Source organism: Leuciscus leuciscus, assembly GCF_965113295.1.
Source record: "Leuciscus leuciscus genome assembly, chromosome: 7".
NCBI classification, from domain to species: Eukaryota; Metazoa; Chordata; class Actinopteri; order Cypriniformes; family Leuciscidae; genus Leuciscus; species Leuciscus leuciscus.
In genome coordinates, this window is record NC_138731.1 from 8,206,052 (window position 1) to 8,225,795 (window position 19,744).

The 19,744-nt window shown below is 41.0% G+C and overlaps 1 protein-coding gene across 2 annotated transcripts; it reads right to left on the reverse strand.

Annotated features, from left to right (window-relative positions):
* Positions 1 to 35: 35 nt before the first annotated feature.
* LOC309503366 (uncharacterized protein) lies at positions 36 to 17,954 on the reverse strand. Of its 2 annotated transcripts, XM_082176168.1 has the most exons (6): positions 17,510 to 17,954; positions 15,876 to 17,222; positions 1,482 to 1,600; positions 803 to 918; positions 586 to 695; positions 36 to 509 (listed from the first exon to the last, which is right to left on the reverse strand). In XM_082176168.1, the coding sequence occupies exons 2-3, from the start codon at positions 17,060 to 17,062 to the stop codon at positions 1,576 to 1,578; spliced, it is 1,212 nt and encodes a 403-aa protein (XP_082032294.1). In that variant the 5' UTR covers positions 17,063 to 17,222; positions 17,510 to 17,954; the 3' UTR covers positions 36 to 509; positions 586 to 695; positions 803 to 918; positions 1,482 to 1,575. The 2 variants fall into 2 exon arrangements, 1 of the variants encoding a protein (XP_082032294.1); XR_014207623.1 differs by lacking the exons at positions 15,876 to 17,222; positions 17,510 to 17,954 and adding an exon at positions 2,872 to 4,562.
* Positions 17,955 to 19,744: the final 1,790 nt, after the last annotated feature.

Sequence of the window (19,744 nt, forward strand, 5' to 3'; positions counted from 1 at the left end):
CACAGACTATTGCTGACCTTGGATAACAATATATCTTATTGCAGGCAAAAGATGACCATCATTGGCTTTTCTTGACAAAGAATTGAAATAAAACTCAAGGAACTAAGCATATTGTCTTGTCTTCTATTCATTTAATGAAGGTTTTTGTTTGTAAATTTGTTCCACAATTCTGTCCCGTGCAGCTCTGCCACTAGGTTGGTCCAAGTGCACTGGCTGGAGGTCATCATCAGGCTGCACCTCCACCACAGGGGTCCTCTCCTTTCTGATGGTTCAGTATTGTGGAGTATGGCACATGCAACAATAATCTCACAGGCCCTGTCAGGTGCAACCCTTCAGACACTGAAATCTTTCCTTTAGTTTCCCAAAGGTCATTTCAGTGTGTGCCCTTGTCCTGGCTAGAGCTGCATTGAAACGGGTTTGTGGTCCAGGGTTTGGGTCAGGGAATGGTGTCATGAAATACTGCCTGCAGGCATAGCCCCTGTCACCAAGCAGGATCCCGTCGTAAGCACCTGGAAAAATGCAGTTTTGTTAGGCTCAGAATAAATGTATGTAATACAGTGAGCTTGATATTAAATTTTTCCTTACCACGTTCAAATAATGTGCATAAATGTGACTCTGAAAATCCTGGAGTCATGCACAGAACCAGGCCATTTTGCTTCCACATTTGTGATGTAGGACATGGAGTCACACACCATCTAAGATATTTTTAATCAGTCAACTGCATACTTTTTGATTACAATACTTTTTGTATTATTTGATATATTACTAATCTGGAATATTAAGAATCGTAATAGTAATTTACCTGCACATTTACTCTGTGAAATCCCTTTCGGTTCATAAAATCCCCTTCATTGGGGCCTGGTGGGGCCTTGATGGGGACGTGAGTGCAGTCTATGGCACCAATCACGTTAGGGAAGCCTGGGGAACAAATACTGTAAGTCCTACTTTTTGGCATGAAAAATTCTGCTTCACAACCTGTGGTCTTAAGTGGCTTGGAAATACCACAAACCCCCCTAAAAACTGCTTGAGTGCCAGATAAACTTTGCGAATGGCACGACAGACAGCACTTTTCCCCAAGTTTTCCACATCTCCAATAGTGTAAAGGAAAGTGCCACTCGCAAAGAATCTCAATGCAATACAAACAGTTTGTGCCGTTGTTAAAGCCCAACTCCGACGAGTCGAACATTTAACGTGTGGTTCCAACAAATTAATAATGTATATGACACCCACACGAGAAAAACAGTATCTCTCAATAAGTAGATCATCGCGCTGTGCTAAAGGATCCTGTCTATCTTGTAAAACGCGATTAATTCGAAAAGCTCTTCGAATTATTCTGGCACCTTCAGCAACAGGTTCTTGTCGTAAAAACGGCCAAGACATAGCTGCAAAAGACTTCCGGTATCACCTCCGCTTATAAAGCCGGGATCTAATCCTGTTAACATGAAATAAGCCTGCTCCCGAGCCGGTTTAAGCTTGCGCACCTGTTGCTATGACAGCAAGTCCAGGATGAGCGTCGAAGAACCAAACAATCCAAGATCATGCCAAATCGCCAACAATCAAATCCAGCTAACTGAGTTAGCGACGTACAAAGAACGGGCCCCTGGAAAAGAAAAGAGAATGGAAAATGGAGGAAGTGGGAGTTAAAACAGGCATTTACATGAGAAACAGTTATTATAATTATTTAAAGATTTACACAGATGGATCCAAGAACAAACAGGAATGTGTGGGAGTTGGAGATCATATCCCAGAATTTAAAATAAATCTCTCCCAAAGACTATCTGACCGGTTATCTGTATATACAGCAGAACTAGTGGCAGTCATTATTGCATTACAGTGGGTTGAAGAGGTCAGGCCTGATAGGCTGGTACTATGCACAGACTCTTTCGCTATCATAAAAAGCACACAGTCAATGACATCGGTCAGAGAAGACCTACTAATAGAACTTTATCAGTTTGCTAAGATTACACTGGGATGGCATAGATGTTCAGTTTTGTTGGGTGCCAGCACATGAGGGGGTTAAAGGGAACGCGATTGCAGACAAACTGGCTAAAGAGGCATTGCTAAAGGTAATAACAGTTACAATTCCACTAGGAAAAGGCGAAGGAAAGCAGTAGTTAAGAAGAAAGGACTTGAAATATGGCAGAAATGGTGGGAGGAAGACAGGAAGGAGATATTATAAAATAAAATAAATTGTCAGTATAAAGAGATACATGGAAAGGGCCAGGAGAGAGAAAATTGTAAAGACTCAGGATGGATCACACAGGGCTGAATGGCACACTGTTTTTAATGGGGAAAAGGAATAGTGCGAACTGTGAAAACTGTGGGGTTAAAGAAAATGTTGAACATGTAATATTGTACTGCACATTGAATGAGGTGGAAAGACGGGTGTTTAAAGATAAGGTTCAGGAGGCAGGGCGGGAGTGGAATCTGGTAGGGATACTGGGATCAGAAGGAGAGGGAGAGGAGATAAGAATCACCAGGAAGGCACTATTTAAATTTCTAAAAGACATAGGGTTGTGGTGTAGAATTTAAATAATTGTTAAATGACATGATGACACACTCCAGTACAGTAGGTGGCGGTGTGCAACTAAAAGTTGTTTGCAATCCGCCATTAAATAAGAGAAGAAGAAGAAGAACAAACAGGTGCCCAATTCGCCTACTTGTACTACGCCCTAAAAGTATGTACTCTTTTTGTGAAGAAAAAGTATATACTTTTGAAAGTGTAGCAAAAAAAGTAGACAAGCTTTGAGACATACTACTTCGTCATCTTTAACGGACAGATCTGTCGCGTGCATCCTGTCACCGTAAACTGCCCTGTCAATCATCTTGTCACAGTTCAAATCCTCCATTCAATCTAATTTAATTTCCTACCGTTTCGGAGAGAAATGTAGTAGCACGTTCATCTGCCAGTCATGGGTCTTTCTGTACGTTCACACCGCCGCCGACTTGAGCTGCAAAGAAGCTCTGGCCGCCCTGTCAAGGACGCTTGTCAAAAAGTACGGGGAAGCTTGTTGATGCTTTGGCCGCTCTGAAGTCTGTGTCACACCATGAAATGTTATAATGACAGCATTTTTATAACCGTTTTGGTCACATTTGGTCGGGAAAAAATTATAATTAGCTATTATTATCATTAATAGTGAGTGCGCGCGCGCGGCCGGGGCTCTCTCTCTCTCTGCTCGTTCTTATATATGCCCTGTCAAGCGCGCCCTGTTAAACTGACAGGACTTAAAAACACATGCAAATGATAAACTTTCACTCTATGGTTTACTGTGCAATTAATCCGATAATAATAAGAAACCCAGCAACGGCGATGATCAACTTCTCCTCCATTTTCTCAGAACTAATGTTTTGGTAGGAACGAAAGTTTACATCGTATGTTTCTCCGGAATCAGCCAGCGCGAAGGACGTCTATATTCCGATTGGTTTCTGGCGTTTTGCCGCTGCTTGTCGCTGAACCGCGTCATAGCTCATTACCATAAAGTTGAGCTACTTTCAACTTCCTGATTGACGCTCAAAACGCTCAAAACGCCCAAAACGCGACGCCGATGGATTTGACGCTCCTTGCAGCTGAAAGAAGCCAGCTTCCATTGAAAATTAATGACTTCCGGTAACTTTGGAAGCTCAAGTCGGCGGCGGTGTGAACGTACAGTTTCATGCGGAGACTCTCCTCTTGTGTTTGCAATTTGAATATAATGATGCATTTAAAAGTTAATGGCTAAACGTATCTTTACAAAAGTTCACAATGCTCCTGCAGATGCAATATAATGTGGACAACATTGAATAAATAAATTTTCGTCAGGTTAGATACTGATAATTACTCACTCAAACCCCTTTATCTGTCATGATTCTGCCTTGTGTTTTAGTAGTTCTCTAGTCTTGTGGCAGGATCATGACAGACCCATGTTTTGTGTACAAGCGCTTGGTCATTAGTTTGGCCATGTGCTTGTGTTGTCTCGTTTCCCAGCCCCGCCTTCCTTGTTACCCTTATTTAGTAATTATCTCCTCCTAATTATCACCTGTTCCCTCATTAGCTTGTCCCTATTTAATCCCCTTGTGTTTGCTGTCCTTTGTTGGTTCATTGTAAATGTGTATCTATGCTAGTTGTTGCTGCTGTGAATACCTTGTCTAGAGTTTTTGTTAGTGATGTTTATTGTCTTTATATAGTTTAGTCTTGTCAGTCTAGTCAACTGTTACCTGTGTTGTTTTGCCCCCTCGTGGGTTTTGTTTTCTGTTTTATATCAATAAATCCCGTTTGTATTGTGTACTGTCTGCGCTTGGGTTCATCTTGTTGCTCGCCTGTGACAGAATGAACCGACCAGAACTGAACCCAGCAGACAGTTTGTCCTCGTCCCTTCAGTCTCCAGCGGACCCTCTGGAGGATTGGTGGCTCAAGGCCATCTCCGACTCCAAGATGGGAAAACTGCCAATTCCTCCCCAGGAAGAACGATCTCTAAATGAGTATGCCCGGGTCGTGGAGGAGAGGAGGTGTTTTTTACCTGAGAGCCTCCTTAATCGCTACCTCATTGCGGGCCTTAATGATATCCCCCCTCTGGCTAAACGGGAGAGGCTGGTCTGTCGTCCTTTCGAGGAGATGGTGACCCATCTGTCACGGAGAGACCCGCCCAGTGCCACTAGCCCATCTCCACCTGGCATGCTGCCCGTGATCCCGGAGGGTCGTGTTCTTGCCGTGGCTACGTTGGGGGACCAGACTGTTTTCTCCACTACTCCCGAAGTGGCTACTCTTCGCGGCAAGCGGGGAAGACGGCTGTCCTGGGAGTCCGCATCAGAGGCCTCGTCGACGGAGTCTACACCTCCCGGGACTGTCTTCCCAGCGCCTGTTCCAATTCCCGTGGAACTCCATAGAGTCACCAGTCCAGCTACAGCCTCGGTACCACGGCCTAGAAGGAAGAAGAGGAGGAGAGGAACCTCCCAACCGTTGTCCTTGCCTGGACCTGAGCCCGCTGCAGCCGTGAGCGCTGTCCCAGAACCCGCTGCGGCAGTGGGGAAACAGACTGTGGTGAGTGCGGTAGAGAGGTCCGTGGCCGATTCAGCTGCCAAAGAGGTTTTGCAGTCTGTTTCTGCCGATACCTTATCTAAGTACCTCGAGAGCCTAGTCCGGATCTTGGAGGCCCCTGTCAAGGCTGCAGCGGAGAGCGCCGTGCCCCAGACTGCAGCGGAGAGCGCCGTGCCCCAGACTGCAGCGGAGAGCGCCGTGTCCAAGTCGGCATCGGAGAGACCCCCTGTTCCTCCTGTTCCCGCCCCTGTTGTGACTTCCTCTGTTCCCAAGACCCTGTGTGTTTCCTCAGCCACCCCTGTCACAACTAAGCCCCGGACTGTTCCCCCCAGGACCCCTCCTCATGGTTCCCTGTCCCAGTCATCCCGCATTCCTCGTCCTAAGCCCCCTTCCCGTGAACCCAAGACCCCCAGTTCACCTATCCACCCCGGACTTTTCCCCAAGGACACTGTGTTTCCCCCACCTCCCCTTCCTTGTTTGTTTTTTCTTATTTTTCACCCCAACCCTGTTATTGTTTATTCTTGTTTGCCACTGTTGTTGTTCGTCATGTTTTGCTGGTTTGTGTCTTTGTCTCAGTCGGTCATGTCTCGTGTTTAATGTCCTCTTGAGGAGCATCTGGTAGCCGCTCCTTAAGGGGGGGGGGTTCTGTCATGATTCTGCCTTGTGTTTTAGTAGTTCTCTAGTCTTGTGGCAGGATCATGACAGACCCATGTTTTGTGTACAAGCGCTTGGTCATTAGTTTGGCCATGTGCTTGTGTTGTCTCGTTTCCCAGCCCCGCCCTCCTTGTTACCCTTATTTAGTAATTATCTCCTCCTAATTATCACCTGTTCCCTCATTAGCTTGTCCCTATTTATTCCCCTTGTGTTTGCTGTCCTGTGTCGGTTCATTGTAAATGTGTATCTATGCTAGTTGTTGCTGCTGTGAATACCTTGTCTAGAGTTTTTGTTAGTGATGTTTATTGTCTTTATATAGTTTAGTCTTGTCAGTCTAGTCAACCGTTACCTGTGTTTTGCCCCCTCGTGGGTTTTGTTTTCTGTTTTATATCAATAAATCCCGTTTGTATTGTGTACTGTCTGCGCTTGGGTTCATCTTGTTGCTCGCCTGTGACATTATCTAAACCTCTCTACATAACCGGCGGACTCACGTGTCCTCCATGTCTGTAGTTTTTTAACACTTTTCACTCGTGTTTGTAGTTCTAACCGAATCCTTGTCCAACGCGCGATGGGTTGTGGGCAATATTAGCCGTTAGTGCGCATCGATCTGCACTTCGGATTCTGACCGGAAATAGTAAACCATCCGGGTTTCTTTGGAACACTCATTTCAACATACTACGATTTGAGACATACTAATTCTGTTTTCGAATACTATTTAGGACGGATAGTATGCGAATTGGGATGCACCGAGGGTATCTTTCATTGAATTGAGGAGTTTCTTTTAAGGACTTTCCATTCCAGCAAACCCCATCACTTTTCATTGGATTATCACTACAGTTGGATTGTATATACACCGGTGGACACTTACACATTGGGACTTAAAGCACGCAAGGACATAAGGACTGTTTTATGGTATGGGACCAATGGACTCTATGCTTTTAACAGCCTAAGGCTTCTATGTTGTATTGTGTTTTAAATTCCTTGTAGAAATTGTAAATACACTTCATTTATTCACTTTATTTCTGTTGTCATCTCATCTTTTAAAACACTTAAAAAACTCTCAGTTTAATCTGACCCCATGCTTTGCTCATGTATCTAACCGATTAGGCCAATTGTTACAAGTGCACTTGCGCCCTGCGCTTTAGATCATGCACTTAGATTTTAAAATAGGGCCCAATGTCTTTAAAGGTGAAAATCCAGCTTTTACTGTTGTTTATATGTCTATGTGGTGATTTTAATATGCTTTAGACAAACCGTGTGCAAATTCATAAGTCGACACCATTGCTGAGTATTTTCTCCTTAAAACGAAAGGGAACCAAAGACAGTCTCAAAAACACGGTTTGAAATCACTGGTGTTTCTGATGTCACAAACTACCTTGTAACCAATCAGATCAACGTGTGATCGTCAACGAGTGGATCTCTCCCATGGCTGCCGTTCGCGGAAACTGAACTCGGACTGTTGTAATCATCCACCAACACTAAGAACGGCTTCAGATCCTTGATTTTGGAGTCTTTGTCAATCATTTGACCTAACTTGAGCAAATGTATTTCCTTACTGAAACTCTGTTCCTGAGTTATCTTTACCCAATACCTTTCAGCTGCAAGTAGTTCTTCTGCTTTGAGTTTGCCTTGGATTTTACATCTGGACTGGGCATTGGTTATGAACCTCTTTATCCATTCAGGTATTCGTAGCACTGTCTTCAATCTGCTATAATTCACCAAATTCAACAGAGATTCTATTGGTGTAAAACCACCAAACTGCACGGTGAACTGAAACTTAGCCCTCAGTTCAGTGTTCATTTCAGCAACACAATTTTTCTCAGGCTCTTCCGAGTGAGCTGGAACTAAAGATGCCGGGCCATACCACCAGTGTTTACTCTGAATGAGATCATCTGAAGTCTTTCCTCGAGTGGCTAAATCAGCTGGGTTGTCTTTCCCATTACAATGGGACCACGATTCAGGGTTTGAAAGATTCTGTATCTCAGCCACTCTATTAGCAACAAATGCTTTCCATTTATGTGCAGAACTCTGTATCCAGCGTAAGACAATTACTGAATCTGTCCACATGTGAATTAGATTTGTCTCCATCTTCAAGGGACGAAGCAGATTATGTCCTGTTCTAGCTCTGATCAGAGCTCCCATTAACTCTAAACATAGTAATGTAAGCTTCTTCAAAGGAGCAACTCTTGCCTTTGACGCTACAAAACTGGTTACAGTTTCTCCACTTTCATTTTCTCCAGGTACGCAACTGCGCTGTACACCTTTTCACTTAACATCATAGGATGTTTAACATCATAGGATGTCCTGTTACTTTATCCTCTACAGTAAAAGACCTGGGTGTTATACTCGATTGCAACCTGTCTTTTGAAAATCATATTTCATATGTTACAAAAACAGCATTTTTCCACCTTAGAAACATTGCTAAGCTACGTAATATGCTATCAGTTTCTGATGCAGAAAAGTTAGTTCATGCATTCATGACCTCGAGACTGGATTACTGTAATGCTTTACTAGCTGGTTGTCCTGCATCCTCAATAAACAAGCTACAGTTAGTCCAAAATGCCGCCGCTAGAGTTCTTACTAGATCAAGAAAATATGATCATATAACACCGATTTTATCATCACTGCATTGGTTACCTATAAAGTTCCGTATTAATTACAAGGTATTGCTACTGACCTATAAAGCCCTAAACGGCTTAGCTCCAGTCTATTTAACGGATCTTCTATCACCCTATAATCCATCGCGCTCTTTAAGATCACTAAATTCAAGGCTTTTGGTCATACCTAGGATATCCAGAACCACCAAAGGAGGGAGAGCATTCTCACATTTGGCTCCAAAACTCTGGAATAGTCTTCCTGATACTGTTCGTTGCTCAGACTCGCTCTCCCAGTTTAAAACTAGATTAAAGTCGCATCTCTTCAGCCAGGCATTCATATAATCCTACAGTTCAAACTACAATCCGGCCTCTAGCTCATAAATGCCAGAGGAGAACTGGCCCCCGACTGAGCCTGGGTTCTCCCAAGGTTTTTTTTTTCTCCATTAGGTCACCTGATGGAGTTTTAGGACACCATTAGGTCACTTGATGAGGTTTTTCGGTTCCTTGCCACTGTTGCCTTTGGCTTGCTCAGTTGGGGATATTTTGGGGATATTAATTTAATTTTATCAATCAATAAATTCCTCTTGAAACAAACTTTGTTGTATTATTTTAATTTAATACTGTGAAGCTGCTTTGATACAATCTGTATTGTGAAAAGCGCTATACAAATAAACTTGACTTGACTTGACTTGACTTGTGTGCAAAACACGTGCAATGTGTGCGCTTGAACGTTAGGTTGAATCTCAATTTTTTAACCATCTTGGTATGGCGATCAGGTGAAGCACTTCACTACACCACTGATTCCACATTCTCGTCAAATCTGGAGGCAACTGTTCATCCCAACTAAGTCCCCTTTCCCACATTTCCTGAAGAAGACATTTCCCTCTAACAGTGAAGGGAGTCAAGAACCCTTTGGGGTCAAAGATACGGGACGATGTTTGCAACACATTTCTTTTTGTGTTTCCTTTTCAACAATTGCTTGAATTCAAACACAAAATCATCGCTTTCTGGTCTCCATACTAAATCTAATACTTTTAGCATATTTCCACTGCTATCCGATACTAGGTTTTTTTTTATCGCATTTTCTGTCCATCTTGCTCTCAGTTCTGGTGAATGAATTTGTCACCCATTTACACAATTTCATCTAGTAAGATGTCTCTGGCAGCTGTGGAGATAGTGTGTGCTTCATCCACCTCACGAGAACTCACAATGAAGTCATCTACATAGAGCGATTCTCTCAAGGCTTCCGCGACCCTTAGGCTGTTCTGGCTCCTTTTGTTGAATGTGATGCCTAATAGTTGCAGCTAACAAGAATGGACTTCGGGAAACTCTGAAAACCACTCTACACATGTATAATGCTGTTATGATCAGGCACACTGGCCACAACATAAAATGACTGCAACGTCAGTTGGACTCGTTTGTCTAGGGGGTTTATTAAACAAGGATTGAGTAAGTTACCAACAAAACAGAAAATGGGAGATTAACTACAACAGAATAAAAACAATGCAGGTAGATCAATCACAGGCGTGGTCGCCAGAACACAAGTCTCCGCTCTCTGCACAGAGTGCCTGATGTTTTAAAGGGTGTCTCTCCGCCCACTCGTTACAGATCACACCTGCACACAATAACAAACACAATAACAGAGCAGCCAAACAGTAGAAGAGGAAACAGAGCCACCACAGGTAGTGGAGGGACATAACAAATGCATAGCTCATTTTTCTTCTCATCAGTTGGAGGACCATGTAGCCACAGAAATCTGACAGCATCCTTTTCCTTTTCTGCCAGAGCGATCTGTAAAAATGTCTTAGTGATGTCAGCCGTCAATGCAATTTTGTGCAATCGGAACCTGATAAACATGTTCAGCAAGTCAGGATTCATGTTTGGTCCCGCAAACAAGCAGTCGTTTAGTGATGGACAACACCTCCTCATGTGAGGATGCATCAAACACTACCCTTAGTTTAGTTGTTGTTTTGTCTTCTCTAAGCACAGCATGGTGTGGCATATAGTATTCAACAGCATCTGCTTTCTCTGCTTGTAGGTCGTTGTCTGGAACATCTTCACAAATGCCTTGCTGTACATAGTCTTCTATTACATCTCTGTATTTTGTGTTAAAGGTTATGTCAGCTTTTAGGTTTCTCTGCAGCTTCTCAAACCTCTTATTCGCCACTTTGAAGTTGTTTGGTAGTTCTGGTTTATTTAGTTTCCAGGGTAACTCAACCTGATAACGTCCATCCTTAAAAGTAACTGTCTGGTTAAAGTGCTGTACGGCTTCTATTTCTCTGGGACTCTCGGCCGTCTTGTTTAGTATGCCCAAAGACTCTACTTCCCAAAAAGCACGCAACTGTTTTGAAATCTGTTTATCTTCTTCTAAACAAATTTGCATGCAGGTTGTGTCGGTTACACTCAACATGGGAATCGGTCCTTGTACAGTCCATCCAAACATACTTTCCAGGGCCAGAAGAGGTTCGGTTAATCTCTCAACTCTACCTGTTACCACTTGCCAGTAGTAGTCTGCTCCTATTAACACTGAAAGCTCCGAATCATTAGTGTCCTCAGAGAAAAAATCTGCAAGTTGCAGACACTTAGCTTCAAGCTTCTTATGCGCATGTTCTCCAGGAACTTTCATAACAGCAGTACAGACTTGAGGAATCTCTATTGCTGCGATTTCTATTCTTTGATTATCATTCCATACACTTTCAAGTGTCAATTTCACGATGTTGCGTTCTCTAATTACAGGACAATCAGCTCCGAAAGTGTGAAGATTCAGCGTCTCTTTATTTACCACTGGTAATTCTAGTGTTTTCACTAGACTCTTCTTTGGAGTCTCTTCTTTAGACAGCTTCTTTGGCTGCCTCCGTCCAATAAGCAACGTACTAATTTCCCACTTGCCGGACCCTCTATCCATGCCTTATAGGGTGACCACCATCAAACAAACCAAATGTGGGACGATTATAAGTTTGAGTGGGACAATGTGGGACATGTTACCAACACTAAAACATAACCTGAAACTGTTATATAATGTCTATCTAACTTAATAAAAACAGTTATAATCTGCCTTTCAGCTGATAAAAGTTATTTGTTCTTTAGTCCCTTCCAGAAAACACCATTACATCACAATGTCAATACTATAACATGTCTTTATTTTATGTCATTTAAATCCAACATCACTGAAACAGTTCTGACCAAGTCCAACTAAAATCCAACAAAATAAACAATGAACAAATAAAATATAAAACAACATGGAATTAGGTCATTTACAGTCTTATATATTGAGAATATATTAAACCAAAATGTCACTTTTTTTTTTTTAGAAAGGATGTGAATTAAAACACAGCAGGCAACGGGTTGATAAATTCTGTTAAATTAAAATTTGAATTATCCATTTGTTTTCTGACAGGGAACACATGGAACGAATCACCGCTCCACATTTTGATTGACAGCCGTCACAGCCTAATGACCGTGTTTACTACTTTCCTTTCAACCATTGGATAGGATTAAAAAAAACGGCTGTTGTATTTGTTGTATTTTACTTCTGACGCAGCGCTGTACAGTATTTGTACTTCTGTATTTGTACTTCTGACGAAGTGCTGTACAGTATTTGTACTTCTGTATTTGTACTTCTGACGAAGCGCTGTACAGAATTTGTACTTCTGTATTTGTACTTCTGACGAATAGGTGAAAAACGACGCCACAAAAAGAATAAATAAAATGCTTTGTTAAATAGGCAAAAGAAAGCATGCACGTTTTCTTAATATGACAATTAAAAACCAATAGACTGATGAAAATGCGGGACATTTTCTCAATATGCGACGTGCGGGACAAGGGGTGAAAATGCTGTGCGGTGCAACGCAAAGCGGGATGGGTGGTCACCCTAAACTGTTTGAAGTAGCACAGTTGTTTGTCCTTAAGCCTTTGGTTACACAGTGCTTGACACTGATGACACTACAGCTTCAGAGCTAGTGTTACACTCTTCCACACTGTCACTGCTAACATCAGGCTGCTTGTCTTTTTGCTCACAGATCGACTGAAGATGCTTACGTCCACACTTAGCACAGGTAATTTCCTTAACTCTGCAAAACTTTGCTATGTGTTTAGGCCCTAAACAAGCAAAGCATCTTCCCAATTTTTTCAGCTTGTCTTTTCGAGCAGACTCTGTATATTCAGAGAAATTTTCAGGCTTATGATTTAGATTCTCACAATATACACAAGACTTGGAAGCATGACTAGCAGTGTGCAGGGCGGCTGCACAAGACATTGTCCATTTTTTGAGCCTTGATAAGTCATCTCAGATTTAGTGAAAAATCTATGACTCAACTGTTTTTCCCTTTTTGAGCTTTCTGGTCTAGTAAGTTGCAGTGCTCTTTCTCGGCTTTGCACTTCCTTTTGTAAAAAATTAATAAGCTCAGGCACTTTTCATTCACCATCAGAGTCTAACTGACGAGTATAGGCTAAAGCAATGTCCTCTGGCTTCTGCAATAACACAGGACACAACAGACTGCCATAGGGGTCACATGGACACCTAGAGATCCCAAACTCCAAATTTGAATTTCACATTACAATCACATCACATAACAATTCGATGGCAATCTTTTTTCGTTCTTCGCATTGGTGTTTCTTACCCGTTCTCTCTCTTGTTCGCGCTCCCTTTCTATCAATCTGAGTTGATAGCGCGGGCGAGGCCGACAAGGAGTGTGTTTTGTGTTTTGTGTGCATGTGAGTGTATTGCCCTCCCTCCCTGTTAATTAGTTTGGTCTACTCCATTGCGTATCTTGAAATACGCCACCTTTCACGTCTCGTTTACAGAGAGAGAGAGAGAGAGAGAGAGAGATTGATCCGTTACAGCGAATTTCTCTGAGAAGATAATTACAAATAATTGTCCATGGATGAAAAGGTGGAGCTGAAAAGTTACGTGTAAAAAAGAAAAGAAAAAAAGCATCAGTTTAACGTCACATGATAGCCTAATAGTAGGCTATGCCATGAGGATTTGTTTTAATGCAAAATAGTTTCAATCTTGATTCAGGAGTTGTACAGCTAAGTGGTGCAGCCTACTCTGCTGAGTAGTGTGTAGCCTATCTTACACTGCACCAAGATGATACCCCCTGACTGATTTGCTGTCTTGATAGTTTTATAGTAATAATGTTGTATGTCTTAATGTTTTTCTGTTTGTTTCCCTTTGTTTTACAAATATGACCTAATGTTGTGTTACTTAAAATAAAAGTTTAAATAGCATTTATTTTTGTATTGTGTTATATTTTTATGCTATAAGTGGTGTTAAATATTATTCTGCACATTAATGAGCCAATGTGTTATGATGTGGGATGTGGTGGGCTGCTGTGGGCCAGAAAGTCCAGGGCCACTTTTTGGTCCAAGTTGGCCCCTGGATTTCGACATGATAATGCGTTCCTGATATATTCCAGCGCGCTCTCTACCTCTCTCTCCAGATATTCATTTTCGATGCCTCTGTCAAGATCCACTAAACTTTCCTCTTTCGTCGATAAAACTGAAAGCAACTCACGCAGCTTATCACAGTCTGGTTCTTCTTTACAGATCTCCTCTTGCAAATGAGTCAGCAGCTTTGTCGCCGAGCTGCGGATTGTTTTCCTCTTCTTTTTCATCCATTCTGTTTGGCCATCTTCATTCAACTCACTTTCACTTCCAAGTTCCATATAACTCAGAGATTCTTAATTTGCGACTATCCTGTGCCCGTTATCCCGGGTTTCGGCACCAAAAACTATAGTGAATGTTCTTGAAAAACTGAGGCTTACACAGATGTCAATTTTCTAGTTTGTTTACTTCAGAGAAGTAGCCTCCTTGACAAGGCTGAATCAAACAACAACAACGATATCAGCATACTTAGTATGTACTAAAAGTATATCAGGTTGGAGTGCACATAATTGCAATCTTAAAAAAAAAAAAAGTAATAGTGTTTTCTCATCATTTACACTTACAGCAACACATATGTGTCTATTCAGAAAAAATATATATATAATTATTCAACAACAAAAGTTACAACAGGACTTTAAGTATAAATTACCCTTATTTGTGACTTCACTGCATTAGAAAAAAGAAAACTGATACAGTTTTTCTCTGAAACATTTAGCTTGCCTTACATGAAGCTTGCATTTCGCTTGTGATAGAATTGTGACATTTAGTGAGGGATTTAGTGAGGGACTCAGGAGCGGAATGCAGGAGGGAATGCAGTGCCCGATTTACCCCTCTAGAGGGTATAATACACAAAAGAGGGATTCACAGAATGGTTCTGTTACTGATTTCCATACGATATATTTTTTAGAGATAGACAGCACATCTTACAACATGGAGGCAGTTTGAACAGACACATCATCAGAAGACGAGGGATGTTGTGTCTAAGCTGGAGTTAAACTCATTGACCTGACACTAGCTGTTGTGAGTGTGAGTGTTTGGCAGGATATTGCTGTGTTCAGTCAGGGCTGCCAGCTCTCGCGACTAAAGCTGTTCTCACGCTCTCACGACACACACACATTTCTTCAAGCAGTGAAAAAACCTCCCTGAGCAGAGAGGCACTGACACCAACCAGTCCATTGGTGCGTTCAAATCCTCCTGGAAAGTCGTATTTACGACGCCGGGTGCGTTCAAGTCACTTTCCTCGGAGATGGCAGTGTGCTTTCTTTTAATTAAATTACACAAAAATACTGCAAGTTTTTTAAACTAGCTGTAGGAAATGAAGAACAAAGAAATGTGCATCAGGTTTGCTTAGCTTTTTTATGTTTTTAATTAATTTATGAATCCACGGCAAACTTTATCGTTAGGCTACATTACATGCCATCATATTCTGTGCAGGCAATTAGCTTCACTGTAAATAGAAAAGCCTGACAATATCACTGCTAAATAACTTTTAAATATTGTGTTATTCCGCCATGTTTCTCACTGACACGACCACAACTCCTAAAGATCGGGGCTTAAATAAAATCCCGAGCTTTCCACTCATGTGACTTTGTGGTGGAGTTCATGTGCATTCAACTCGTAAATACGATCTTTACAAGATGACTTGAACGCGCCATATGACACCAACAGACAAGACAGAGCAGGTTACTTGATATAAAAGTCTCAGCTTTCAAATTCTGTCTAATTCCAACAGTAAATACCGTTTTGGCGCTCTTAAACGTCACGTGACTGATCGCTAGTGCCTCAGTTCAAGCGGCACATGAACTGATCATCTCTTAAAACGGATGTGTTAAAAACAACACAACCTGTGTTATATCTTAACACACCTGTGTGTCTAGTTAAGGACAACACATTTTGTGTTAATTTTAACTCAACCGGTGTGTTATTGTTATCTATTTATTTATTTAATTATATTTTTTTTTGGTGTTTTTGAATGTTATTTTTTTGGTTATTTTTATTTTATTTATTTATTTATTTTTTGCATGATCGTAACCATTTGTTAACAATCTACTTGCGTTGTAAAATAAAATTCTGTAGTACTTTGATCTATAGCTTGAAAAATGGAAAATAAAGTAAAATACTTTCAAAAACCCAACAAAAAAATCTTCACTTTGAAGTAGAGTATTTTCCAAAAAAAGGAACCATTTAGAACATTGAAAAAAAAAAATAAGATGGGTGTGAATTACATGTCTGAGATTAGGCGCTGGCGTTTTCTCTTGAACGCACTGAACGTTCGGACAGCAACAGAATTCTCCTTACAGCGTCTCAGGTATTCCTCATAGGCTCGGATGTGGCTTAATTCTCGGCTCACACTGATGTAGCTTGTCTCCAGGTCTGTCCACCTAGCATTTGCACTTGCAGGAACTGTGGATGGTTGGATCCTTTCTACCAACTCCTCTTCAGGTTCCTCATCAATCTCAAAGTCTGCCACTTCTCTTCTTTCCTCCTGAACAGGAGGACGTGGACGGGCCGGTCTAGGTGGCACAACCGGAGGCAGGATCAGCTTTGTTGGTATAGATTCATGGAATCTCCAGACTGCAGGAGACTGCACCAGGAGAAGTTGGGACAGGATCTGCAATTCTTTCATGTGCCTCTGAGTGACTGGAAGCTGGCGCTCCAACTCTCCAAGTTTTTGAAATGACACAAAGTCGCCATTATGGATCATCCCCACAGAGCTGAGGAAGGCCAGCACAGTCATCAATCCCTCTTTTGGCAAACACTTTGGTAGCCTGTCTATGCATGTCTCCAACCATGGCATCCCATGCTCATGATATTTCACCAAGTTCCGTGAGTAGGACAGATCCAACTCCTCGATCTTTGCGCAGACATCTCCAAGGTAGGCTGCTGCTCGAGACGCAGCAGATGGAATTTGAGTTGGGCGATAGAGCTCAACGAAGTCCTTGAAATTCCAACGTGCCTTCCGGTTCCGGTTTTCATCCCAATATTTTATATGTGGGAAGAACTTTAGCTTGGACAATCCAAACTCCAGACAACAGACAGGATCCAAGCTCATGGAAGTGACCATTTCCACTGCCCTAACAAATGTGTGAGGATAGCCGAACCCTTTCCGTTCACAGACTTCCCTCGCCAACTCACCAACTGTCTGGCAGTCTGTTAATCGCCCGATTGGATGGTCAGGCCCTTTCCAGGAATCCATTGGAATGCGATCATTCCTCTCATACAGGTCCGACAGAAGAATCCTGACCAAATCTTCACCCACCACTTGTGGGCCGGCCAGAAGGCAAGCTGTCAGGGGAAAGAGACGTAGAACTCTTAACTTCTGGAGTTCATCTTTGATCCATGTCCCCAGGGGAGAAGGACCTTCACCCACACTTGCCGAACCAATAGGACTCAGGCCGAGAAATCCCCTCATTCGAGATAAGCTGTTCGCGTTGGTGGAGCAAACACCAAGGGGTGAGGCATACTGCCTTAATGTTGCGCAAATTGGCCGTCCAAAAAAAAAAAAAAGCTCAACTGCCAATTCCAACTGGAATGCCTTCCAGGAACTCTCATATCCACCAAGTCTCTTCTGTCTGTGGAGACGGTCAAACAATGCACTGCTCAGGTAGGTGGCAACTGGCTTCACAATGTGTCTTAAAACTAACCCATCATCGTTGTCTTTAAAGGGTGTGTTATTGTTCTTAACAATGTAATATAAATTTGAAGAGCTCTGCAACATGAATCTGAAGTATGATAGAAAAACACAAAATATAATGACATTTTTCATGGCTGGAATAATGGCTGACTTTAAACTCTTTGAATTACTAAATGTCCACTGAAAGAAAAACAACATTTTGACAGAACGAGCAAAGTAGCCTACCGTCACTCTCATTATCAGTTGGCATGACCAGAGGATTTTTCACTGTGGACATCTTTTGCAATTTTGGAACAATATTTCCTTCCCATTTTCAAAGAAAGAGGTCAGCCTTCCCAGGAAACATTTGTCCAAACTCAGTGTCAAGCTACAACACAGGATAGAATACACAATTACAACACTACTGTGTTTCCTCAGTATGTTCACAAAATATTGAGTCTTTTCGAGTCAAGTTTATCCCATCTTGATCTTCAGAGAAGGAAACAGTGTTACCACACTCTCTGCCAACATCCGTTTCTCTTCATTACAAGGGTAACTATAAGCAAAATAAAGACATAACATGGAAGAATTACCCAATTCAACTCATACATAATACATTAAAATAAAGAACAGGAACCAAATTCAGTCAGTTTTCTCTGCTGCTGATCAGCAGTTTGTTTTACAAGTTTTTTTCCCCCAATTATGTTCAAATTATTAAAAGTAATCAATGTGTTTACAAAATATTCAACATCTTTATACGTTATTGCATTCACAGTTGTTTTAGTTAATTTCTCAACTGTTACAACTTGTTCCACCAACACACTGACTCCTATCTTCACAAGGAGCTTTCTTGATGTCTCTGAAAGCATTCCTGAAGCTTCATAATCCTTACATATATTTAGACCTTTGCTTTCAATTAGTGCTCGCATTGTGTCTTCATCAATTATATTACGTTGATGCTGGAAATATAAAAAGTAGTTCTTATTAGATGAGTTAGTGATTCAGTTACTCTAAGTCACTCACTTATATTGCTCCTGAATGAATCAGCAGTTTTGAATGAACTGATGAATGATTCACTCATTAATAAAAGACAGTCAACATCTACTGGCAAAATGTACAGATGTACTGTACAAGTGTACAGACTGTTAGTTTCTGTGGAATGGGCAAACTAATTCAAACTGAGTGATACAAATATTGAAAAGAGTCCTGTTATTTCAGCACTCAGTTATATACAAACCTTCTGTTGACTACTTGGATCAGCTTCATGTGTGTTCTTTGGTGCAACCTTCAAATAAAAAAATAAAAAAAATAATAAAAAAAGAGGCAGTTAAAATATGTTCAAGTATAATACTTGTAATTATGTATACGCAAGTCCTCCATGAACATACATTCTGTTAATGACTTGGACTGGCTGCATCTACATCCAATTTTTCATCCTCAAAGGACAACAAATGTAACAAGAAGAAGTACAATAATAAAGATATGAAATAAAATGAAACTGCATCTACTCTTATGTTATGCACAAAAAGGTTAAAGTAATCTTTTATCAATGGATAAGTTTAATTTATAAAGTTGTCTGTTTCTGGTCTGAATAGTGCTCCTTGCAAAAAACAGTGTCAATGTTTTTTTATTGTGTTTATATGAAATCAGGATGACAATGTACGCGACACAACAGTTTGACGTGTAATACTGTAGGAAAATGCTGAAGCATTCTATGGTGGATGATCATATAATATATACAAAGTTAAACAATCCCAAACTAGTAAAGTGTGTTTACTATTGACATGTTAATATGAGTTTTCAATTGCTACCATTATGTACCATGCAAATGAAAAAAGAAAGTGTAGATAAATACTGTACTACTTTACATTATCATTTGTAATCATCATCCCACACCATGTTTGAATGGAAATGCCACTTGAACGGTTTCTTACCATGCTCAAAATTGAAAAGTAATATTAATATTTAATGCTTAAGAAAAGTACAATAATACTGGAATCTGTATGCATGACACACATGTCACTTATTATAAGTTATGTTACTGAAAAGGGAAATTACCAATGCATGTGATCCACTTCTCTTAATCGACTTAATTATTTCTGCATATCTCCTTTTCATCAAGTAGTACAGCCACTAGTGTTTTCGGAGTGTCCTGCATTTGAAGCTGCAAAAGGGCAAACAAAAACACCAATCTGTTATATATAATGTTACATATACTGATTAAGCATAGTATTCACATTCATAATGTAAAAGAGTAGTTAACAAGCAGTGTTAGAATGAACAATATCTATTTATTTACGAAAACATCAAGCTAGCATAATAAACTTCCGAGATAAACCTAAAGCAATCTTTTGATCTCCGAAAACCAGTCGTCCATTTTCAATGAAGATTCTTCCTGAATTTGGTCCTTCATACTACTTTTACTATTTCCGCCATATATTATGGTAAAAAAAAATTAAAAGTAGTGTGCTAGTACGTGGT